Source organism: Pipistrellus hanaki (genome assembly GCF_964339955.1).
Source record: "Pipistrellus hanaki genome assembly, chromosome: 12".
Lineage (NCBI taxonomy): Eukaryota > Metazoa > Chordata > Mammalia > Chiroptera > Vespertilionidae > Pipistrellus > Pipistrellus hanaki.
Genome location: NC_140514.1, coordinates 1,210,880 through 1,220,309, shown reverse-complemented (window position 1 = coordinate 1,220,309; position 9,430 = coordinate 1,210,880). Strand labels below are relative to the sequence as shown.

Genomic DNA, 9,430 nt, shown 5'->3' with positions numbered 1-9,430 from the left:
CCGGTCGAGATCCCGCCTCGCGAGGGTCTTTCCCCACTCGGAGGCCAAACACTTGGGGCGGGGCCAGGAGCGCGCATGGGCGGGGCCAGGAGCGCGCATGCGCGAGGTCTGGGAGGCGGGCCCGGTGGGCGGGGCCAGAGGACCGGAAAAGCTGGCGCTGGAGTCGGGAGCGGGAGTGGCTGCCCCCGCGCGGGCTGCGAGGCGGCGGCTGTCGGACCGCGCACGACCCCAGGGATGGGCCAGCGGCTGTGAGGTGAGGGTCCGGCCCTGGCCGCGCTGGCTGAGCCCGGCCGGGAACGCGGGTCCCCGAGGGCGGGCGGGCGGCCGGCCGGCGGCGGGGCGGATGGGTGCGGCCGCGGTGTCTCCGGGGACCCGCCCTCCCCGGTCGGGAATCCGTGCCCCGAGGCGGCGCGTGACGGGCGGCGGAGCCGGGGCCGCGGGAGGATGCGGTGCCCTGGGTGACCCCCTCTTGTCGGGGCGGGGACTGCGGCTTCCGAGGCCACGGTGTCGCGCGTGGGAGGGACGCCGGGAGCGGGAGCGCCGCGGGGCTGCCCTCCGCGTCCGCCTCTGCTTTGTGGGCGCTGAGGCGGCGCCCCGCTTTCCGAGCCGGCGCTGCTCGGCTTCTCTGCCGCGCGGGGCCGGGGGGGGGGCCTGTCTGTCGCCCTGCGCCCCCCGCGCGTGGCGGGCGGGGGGCCGGGGAGCGCGGAGCCGGGCCTGTCAGTCAGTCCCGAGCTTGGCCCCGCCCACCGTGATGGTCCCGGCGCCGCGTTTAAAGGGGCCGCACCCTGCCACCCGGACGGGCACCCGCACCATGTGCTCTGTGCCCAGCCCCGCCGCTCTCAGGACGCGCACCGGACACGCTGAGAGCCGTGGTGTCTGGAGTTGACTCACGGGAAGCGAGGCGCTCAAGTATTTCGAGAATTAATTGGCATCTGTCTGTTGCTTCTGAAAATTACCTGTATGAATGATACCTCTAGTTATGATCAGGTTTCTGCCCATCTGGGGTTAGATTTTTATTATTTTAAAATACATATTTTATTGATTTTTTTTTTAACAGAGAGGAAGGGAGAGGGATAGAGGGTTAGAAACATCGAGAAACATCGATCAGCTGCCTCCTACTGGGGATGTGCCCGCAACCTAGGTACATGCCCTTGACCGGAATCGAACCCGGGACCCTTGAGTCCACAGGCCGATGCTCTATCCACTGAGCCAAACCGGTCAGGGCTGGGGTTAGATTTTTAGGATTTGAAAAAGAAATAGTGAGAATAAGAATAGTATCCTAATTGTGTGCTCCAGCGTTTTTTAGGTGAGAGGCTCTGATGGCTTTGATGCCTGCTGTGCACCAAGTGACTGACAGTTGCTTTCCTTGGCATAACCGGACGTTTGTCTTCCTAGGGGAGCCCCTCTGGACCCAGCTGTAGTGAACATGTTTCGGAAAGGCAAAAAGCGGCACAGTAGTAGCAGCTCGCAAAGTAGCGAGATCAGTACTAAGAGCAAGGTAGGGGCTGGCGCTGGCCGGCCGCGCCCCTTCAGTTTCTGCCGATGTTGCATGAAGGATACTAACCGTGGCAGACCCGCTGATGTAGCCTTCACACTAGGTGTGTGTTAACATTCATTCATTTTATTTATTTATTTATTTGTTTGTTTATTTTTGCAGTAGAGACACATTCTGTGCTTGATTTCATTTTGTCTCGGTAGATTTTCTGAAATTCTTAAACCCACTCACCGAGGTGGGACAGGACCCGTAAATGGTCTTATTGAAACAAACATTGCTTTAAAAAAAATTTTTTTTTTTATGTGATAGAAATTGCATGCAACTCAGGGCTGCACGCCTGGATCGCAGCGTTTGTGGTGTGCGCGCGTAGCCGTAGTCCCGCTCTAACGCGCATGCTGCTTTGTCCTTGGCCTGGCGGTTTTGTTGGTTTTTCTTAGCGATTCACATGGGTGTTCTGCCTGCCGGCCTGGGTGTGGACTGGTGCCCGTCGGGGTTTTGCGGAAGCGCTGGGGGGGGTGGGTAACAGGAACCTGCTCCGATGGGAGGTGTGGGGTACTGACGAGGCAGGTGTAACCCCGGGTAAATCCCCTCACCTCTCCTGGCCGCTGCTCACTTATTAAACGGGGAGCTCTCCCCGCCTGCTTTCTGCTCAGGGTTCTCCTCTGGTTCAGCGGAGATAAGGTGGAAGCCAGGTGTCGATTTTCACCTACGAGATGAGATGCGTATCAGGTGCCCGTGAGGAGGCAGAGAAGGGCTCTGATTTCGGTCGGCCGTGGGGACAGCACGTGTGCTCAGGACGGTGTTACGCGGGGGAGCCGTTGGGGTTCTGTGTTCATCCGAACGGAACACGTAGTTTGAATGTTCGGTAGAGAACTTGAGAGGTGGCGATGATGATTAAGATCTGGTGATGATGAAATAAATACGTGTTTGCTTCTGACTTCCCAGTCTGTGGACTCCAGCCTCGGGGGCCTTTCTCGGTCCAGCACGGTGGCCAGCCTCGACACCGACTCCACCAAAAGCTCAGGTACGGGGAGGGCTGGGTCGCGTGCCTTCCGGGCGCACCCCGTGTGACCTGGGTGGCCGAGTTCCTGTATGTTTGGGTTTTCTCTCTCCTCTGCCGTTTTTGATAGTTCAGAAATGGCCTGGGATCTGATGCCGTGAGGGTTGGGTGGTGAGGTGGTTAGTGAAAGCCGTTGGCTGGGGCAGGTGCCAAACTGCTCTTCACGGGTCCTAGAGCAAAGCACGCTGGGAAGTCCCACAGCCGCTTTTTAAGGAACGGGTTGGCAGAGCACGCGTTCTGCTGTCGATGGGGTGCAGCACAGAGGCCTTGCCGCCCATGAGGAGGATTAAGGAACCGTTAAGAAGACACCAGCTCTAAACCCCAGGAGCTCCTGTGATTAAGTGTAGCGTCTCTCAGACACTCGAAGACACACATGCAGACACCGAAATGAGCAGCTCTTTAGAGATTAAAAGATGGCTTCTGACTATCAACAGCTAGTTCCTAATGGGAAATTCACCACGTTCACCTGTCTGCACTCCTCCCACTCTTCCTTTCGGGGTCACAGACGAGTCCAACTGTAAACGCTGGGGGCGGGGAGAGAAGAAACAGAAGCACAAGGTCTGTTACCTTCCAGATGCCTTTAACAGATTAAAATTGGCTGGGCATCTTCTGACATGGACCTCATCTACAATCATTGCATGGTATTTATTTCCTCTCTGTGGCAGGCAGCACAGACATTTTGGTGGTTTTGTATTGACTAAGTTTTATAGCTAGCACATTTTATTCCTTCTGCATTAAAAAAAAAAAAAAAAAAAGCCTTTTCTGGTTCAATGGTAGAGATAGATCAGGTTTCCTGAATCAGATGAGATAAGCTGAGTGGTTGAAGACTGGGAACGGAGCCGCAGAGAAAATAAATGTTGCATTTATTTAAAAAAAAAATGAACATTAACATGGCGAAGAGGGAGAAGGAACCAGAAAATAGTTGTGTTATTATGCGTCAGAAAGAGACTTAATCATTGTCTAGTTGACACTTTCCTTGTTTGAAATGAAGGATATTAATTTACTCCTATTTAGATTTTCATATTTAACAATATTGTAACTGAGGAAAAGGTTAGTGAGATTTTAAGTTCTTTCCCATTCTATAAAGAAATTCTCTACGTCAGGAAATTTATTTTGGTTACAGTCCGTTCCTTACTTGGGAAGGGATTGAGGGTACTGAAGTCTGACCCTGAATTCCTGTCCACCTTTAGGACAAAGCAACACCAACTCGGACGCCTGTGTGGAATTCCGAATAAGATACGTCGGTGCCATTGAGAAACTGAAGCCCTCTGAAGGAGAGAGCCTTGCAGGGCCACTGGACCTGATAAATTACATCGATGTTGCCCAGGTAACAAACAGAAAAAGCTCCAGTTGTAAGATTCTAGAGAGGAAGCTCATGGCTGTGGAGAAGGACATTGCTTGTCCCCGAGCCTGGCCACAGCAGTGCCGATGTCACCGTGGTGGGCGGCGCAGGAGGCACAGGTGTCCTGGACCGTGGTCGCCTGGGAACAGACCCGCTCCTTCCCACAAACAGTGCTGCTTGCTTTCCCTGGGGCCGCTGGACCTCCTCTGTGAGCAATCTGCAGACCCTCCTGGACCCGCCGAGCTGGTGTCAGGAGGCTTAATCCCCACGGGGGGAGAGGGCACCTGGAGTGCATGGGTCTGAGTTTGCCGAGGTGTTGGCTGTGAAAGAGGGGGGGGGGCAGGCAGGGGGTTTCCTGCCTCTTTGGAGACATGCTTGCTGTGCGGCTGTGTGCCACATCCTTTGGAGAGCGAGGGGTCTGGGAGCCCGGTCCTCATGTGTATACTGTGTGCCCACCCGCTTCTTACCTCCAGCAAGATGGCAAGCTGCCCTTCGTGCCCCTGGAGGAGGAGTTCATCATGGGCGTCTCCAAGTACGGCATCAAGGTGTCCACGTCGGACCAGTATGTGAGTGACGGGAACGGTGTGCGGGGCTGGGGAGCGAAGGGCCATTGCTGGTGGCCGGCTCCTGTCCGCAGAGCCAGGGGGTGACATGTGCCCGGCCTCTGGTCTTAAAAGCGGCCCGGTTCTGAGGGCGCTCCTGTGTGGGGGGCCCAGCCAGCACCTCTCTGCTGGCCCACAGGCCTGTCAGCTTGGACCCCATCCCCTCCAGTCCGGAGGGCCGTCGCCTGGGGGCTGGGCGTGGAGGACTGTCGTGAACTCGGGCCGTCTGACTGTCTTCCTGGAGTTGAAGGAGCCAGGGGTAGCCCTGGGGTACACTGCCCCACAGCCAAGCAGCTGGGATCCCCTTTGGGCGAAAACCCCGATCTCGTGTTCCCAAGCCTCACAAAGAACTTGTGCACGGAACCGTGTTCTCGGGCGGAGACACGCACCCATCACGCCCCCCCTCCCGCTGCAGGACGTGCTGCACCGGCACGCGCTCTACCTGATCATCCGCATGGTGTGCTACGACGACGGCCTGGGGGCGGGGAGGAGCCTGCTGGCGCTGAAGACCACCGACGCCAGCAGCGAGGAGGTCAGCCTGTGGGTGTACCAGTGCAGCAGCCTGGTGAGCGTCCCCCTGCTTCTCACTCGCGGACACAGAGGGAAACCAGAGGCCGAGCTCCCCGCGTCTGACCCTGGCATGACGCGCACACGTGGCCACCAGCCCGCTGTCCGGGCCTCCTGCGGGGGCACCGTGTGCCGGGGTCACAGGGTCAGGGGGAACCCCCAGATGGGGAGGGGGTCTTCTGGGGGCAGGGGTCGCGCTTATCCTGGCGTGTCCTTCCTGGCTGGTATTCGTCACCATGCCGACCGGTCTCAGGAACACGGAAGGGAGCACGCAGGCGGGCCGTGGGCCAGGCCGGCAGGGTCACGCGTGGGGCTAGACGTGTAAGGGGCAGGTTCATAGCTGTGCTGTCAGATGAAGTTCAGGGGCGGGTTTGTGAACGTTCTTCCTGTACCTTTTCGCTCGATGTAGGAACAAGCACAAGCCATCTGCAAGGTCCTGTCCACCGCCTTCGACTCCGTGCTGACGGCTGAGAAGGCGTGAGGCTGCCGCCAGCGGAGGTCGGCATCGCGGGGAGGGAGGGCCGGTGCTCCCTACACTGGTTTTCAATCTGCAGCGCGGACCGAGCATGCAAGCGCGGTGACCCGGTTCTAGGTTTTCTGGGAAGAAAGTGCAACGTAACACATCAGCCATTTGTTTTTCTATTAAAATGTGTCTTACTAACCGCGAGTTAGTGAAGTTACCATCGGGACTAAGAAAGAAACCTCACTTGTCGCTTTTAAACACAAATGAGCCTCGCCCTTTAAGGGCCCAGAGGTGCCTCGGGGAGCAGTGAGGGCTGAGGACTTCGGAGGAGGCCTGAGGCTGGGGCTCTGGCCTCCCAGGGCCGTGATGTCTCTGGCTCAGCGCTCTGGCCTGGGGACGCACCACACGACACAGAAGGAAAAACTTTAAAAAGTCTGTCATCAGGATGACATGCAGTCAGCCTCAGCACTCGCCCCCGAGCGGACAGAGCCGCATGGTTAGACAGCACACACAGACGCTCACGTATAGCAGGCTGGTCAGGGAAGGGCGGGTCTCCGCACACAGCGTCTGAAGGGTTAAAAACAAAACCGACACCACGTCCGTTTAAAAGCATTTATTTCTTCTAGTCCGATGACTAGTCACCAGGAAGAGGAGACTTATTAACATGCTCTAGGTATAAACCACTGCATGGAGGACAATGAAAATAAGGATTTAGGTTATATAGTATGTACAGTTGCGCTGCAACTAGACCAAAGGAATGGAGGGGGTGACTTGAATATCATACATCTCCGAGCATTCCCACGGCCACCAGAGCCCACCCCGCAGAGCACGCGGGGCCCGGCCGTCCCAGTCCTCACGCTGACCAGTGGCACGCAGTGCAGGATCCGAAGCGAAGTTCACGACACAGACCTGGAGTATAAATAGGTATCTACAACGCCTTCCTTCCTCTCACTTGCTTTAATTTATTTGCAGAGAGCAAAGAAGTAGGAAAGGCTATCAGCAGGGAAGTGAGATTTCTCCTCTGACAAGAGTCCTATTCATGAGTCATATGCACCATAGCACCACCGCACTGTGGACTGGAAAACAGGTCCTAGGTGTCGGCACCAGTGAGCCTGACACGTTGGCTTGGGAGTGGTATCAGAATGAATTCTCTCACAGCTGGCACCGAGGAGTCAAAGGCGGGTTGTGAGAGGCAGAGGTGGAGGGGCTGTGTTACAGGAAGTGCACAGTGCAAAACACATCTGTCCGCTTCCTTAAATCTGCGAGAAACTTAACTAGACGGAGGGTTCAAACAACAGAAGTTAACAATCAGTGAAAATGATGTAGTGCTCTAAAAAGTAAGAATAATTATACATCTAACACATGTTACCCGGAACTTTGACAAGCAAAGAGCAATTGCCGTACATCATCATAAAACATTCCAGTTCTGTCTTCCTTTATAACAGCAACAAAAGCCACGACGCAATGACAAAAGCAAACGTCCTACACGTACAAGCGGGACCCCAGAGCAGGCTGCTTCCCTCCGAGCCTGCCGAAGCTCAGGCCTCGGCTGGTGGTAGAAAGCCGGTGGGCGTTTACACCCGTTTCTCCGAGGGCCAACATTTCCCACCCCACCCCATTGGGCACGCTCAATGACTTGGTAGAGGCATGACAGTCAAGTTCATCCAACGAATGAATTGATTTAATCATATACAACCTAACCCCAGCCCCAGTAGCTTAAGTGGAAGAGGGATACGGTGCTTAGAGTGACGCTGTGGTGTCCGGGCATGCTCCACTCCCCGCCTACGGGCTTCTGATGTGCTCTTGGCTACAGACGAAGGGACAGATGGAATGTAAGACAGTGGGGCCATCAGCCCTATTGGCACGTGACACAAAGACTGGACACTAGACTGAGGGCGCATTCTCGGGTGGGAAGGGAAGGGGGCGACCACGGGCCCGCCCTGCGGGCTACCTGTGCGACGGAGGGAGCAGGAGGCAGTTTCCGAAACACCGAGAGCATCCAAACAGCGGGAAGAGCTGTGTCTCCGTTCGTTTCTAGCTGAATTCAGGAAACGCAGTTCCGCTCACCCTGGACCCGATTGAACTCTCATGCGCCAGGAAAGGCTGCTGGCAGTTCCGTCAGGGAGGCTGACTGCTCACACGGGCCACACACACATGCAGAATACACGGAGAGCCGCGCCCTCGCGCTGGGTCGGGGAGTGCAATGCCAGTGTGTCCACTTCCAAGTCGTCGTAACCAAACACAAGAGTGGCTTTCAAAGGAAATCTTGAAGAGGCGTTTTCTTTAAAGTCTGTCAAGGGGAACTAACAGCAGGGAGCCTCCTAAACAAGGATAGCCGGCGCTCATCGACGTCGGAGACGACGGAGGAGAGCAGGATGGACTTCCGGTCCTCAGCTCGGTCGGGTTCCGCTCCTTCTGTTGATCCAGGATCTCGACTGTGGAGTTACAATAGCTTTTTAGCTCACCTTTTAGGCAATCCGGTTTTTCCTAATAGAAGCGGAGCCATGTTTCATGGAAATCACAAATTATACAAACGATCCATTTGTAGACAGAAATTGCCTCTGGGTTTTAAAGACGGAACGGGGAGTGGCAGTGGAGCCAGGGGGCCCACAGTTCGTGAAACCGGCATCTGGCAGGAGTGCGGGTGCCAGGAACGGAACGGAACGCCGCTGCCGAGGGGGGGTGTGCGGCAGCGAGTCAGTCCACGATAAAGTGCACGAAGGACACGGGGAAGGCTCCTTTGCGGCCGGGGTCTCCGTCGAGGTGGCCGATCTGAAAAGAACAGACGTTCGGGGGTTAGAAAGCCTGCAGACACCAGACGCCAGGGACTTAGGGCGTGGCACCGTTTGGAGAAAGCCTGTCCGGAAGGATCTCTCTGAGGAAGGATCACCAGGTGAGACACCTGAGCCATTTTCCCCTTTCTCTGCCTCATCGCAGAGCGGCCTGCCTCCCGTGAGGCTCTCCCGGGAGGGGCTCTGTCTGCAGACCTCCCCCCTCGCCCTGGCGGTCTTGGGCTGCACAGACAGACTCGCCATTCTCCCCTTTAACGGGTGAAGAAACAGTGTCGGGGGTGTGAGCTGCAGCCACACGGCGGCGGCAGACTCGACGAGCCCGTTTGTGCATGGCCAAGCCTTCACAGAAGCCGATAAAGCCATTCCTTCTCGCCCCGGGTGTACAGAAGGGACACACCAAGCCTGACCTCAAGGGCGGGAATTACGCAGGTCAATCAAAGCCACCGTGTTTCCTGGGGGCGGGGCTGAGGTCACGGCGCACTTCCTGTCTGGACTCCGCCCTGTGCCCGGGGACCCCGTCCCCAGGGCCCGCAGGCCTGAGGACGCGGCACGGAGGGCTCACCGGCAGGCTGGGGCCAGTGGGCAGCCGCCGCCCCGGCCCAGGGGGACTCACCCACCACGCCTGGTCCTCCTCCCCGTCCACAATGATCACGTCCCCCTCGCAGAAGGTCAGCTCGTCGGGGTTGTCGGCCACGCAGTTGTAGAGGGCCTTCACCCGCTTGGGCTTCAGCTTGGCCTGGGAGCGAGGGGAGGGTCAGAGGTCAGCGAGCAGAGACCTGGGAGCCACAGGTCTGTCAGGACGGGCGGCTCAGCCCGGCTGGTGTGGCTCCATGGCAGAGCACCGGCCCACGAACCGGGAGGTCATAGCTCCAGTCCCAGCCAGTGCCCGGGATGCAGGAGGCAGCTCAGTCCTGATTCTCTCTCACCACTGATGTTTCTATCCCTCCCTCTCTCTGAAATCAATAAAATCATGTTTAAAAAGATGGGGCGGCCCCGTGGCCCTCAGGAGCCGGGGCCCTTGGAGAGCCAGCCAGGAACGTGGCAGCCGGGGCTGATGTGCGTGGGGCGTCCTGACTGGAGCGTCAGGAGAGGGCTAAGGCCCTACTAGC

At 57.2% G+C, this 9,430-nt stretch overlaps 2 protein-coding genes across 5 annotated transcripts in view; one reads left to right on the top strand and one right to left on the bottom strand.

The window, feature by feature from the left end:
- The first annotated feature begins 82 nt into the window (after positions 1-82).
- On the top strand, positions 83-5,727 carry ITGB1BP1 (integrin subunit beta 1 binding protein 1). 3 transcript variants are annotated; one of them, XM_084900111.1, is made up of 7 exons: positions 123-253; positions 1,396-1,498; positions 2,441-2,519; positions 3,746-3,882; positions 4,371-4,463; positions 4,915-5,064; positions 5,476-5,727. In XM_084900111.1, the coding sequence occupies exons 2-7, from the start codon at positions 1,427-1,429 to the stop codon at positions 5,545-5,547; spliced, it is 603 nt and encodes a 200-aa protein (XP_084756237.1). In that variant the 5' UTR covers positions 123-253; positions 1,396-1,426; the 3' UTR covers positions 5,548-5,727. The 3 variants fall into 3 exon arrangements, with proteins under 3 accessions (XP_084756236.1, XP_084756237.1, XP_084756238.1); XM_084900112.1 differs by lacking the exon at positions 123-253 and adding an exon at positions 386-958; XM_084900110.1 differs by lacking the exon at positions 1,396-1,498 and having other exon boundaries at positions 83-253.
- Positions 5,728-6,127: 400 nt separating this feature from the next.
- Positions 6,128-9,430, bottom strand: part of ASAP2 (ArfGAP with SH3 domain, ankyrin repeat and PH domain 2) — a 61,422-nt gene continuing 58,119 nt past the window's right edge. For both annotated transcript variants that reach the window (XM_084900069.1, XM_084900070.1), the window contains 2 exons: positions 8,935-9,057; positions 6,128-8,301 (listed from right to left, as the gene is read on the bottom strand). In XM_084900069.1, the coding sequence (XP_084756195.1) occupies positions 8,227-8,301; positions 8,935-9,057 (198 nt within the window). In that variant the 3' untranslated portion in view covers positions 6,128-8,226. The remainder of the gene's footprint in view (positions 8,302-8,934; positions 9,058-9,430) is intronic.

Bases quoted from the DNA above. Each gene is read 5' to 3' on its own strand.
- ITGB1BP1 (XM_084900110.1), top strand. From the start codon at position 98: ATGCGCGAGGTCTGGGAGGCGGGCCCGGTGGGCGGGGCCAGAGGACCG. The intron at 3,883-4,370 runs GTAACAAACAGA...TCTTACCTCCAG, and splicing joins ATTACATCGATGTTGCCCAG to CAAGATGGCAAGCTGCCCTT. The intron at 4,464-4,914 runs GTGAGTGACGGG...CTCCCGCTGCAG, and splicing joins TGTCCACGTCGGACCAGTAT to GACGTGCTGCACCGGCACGC.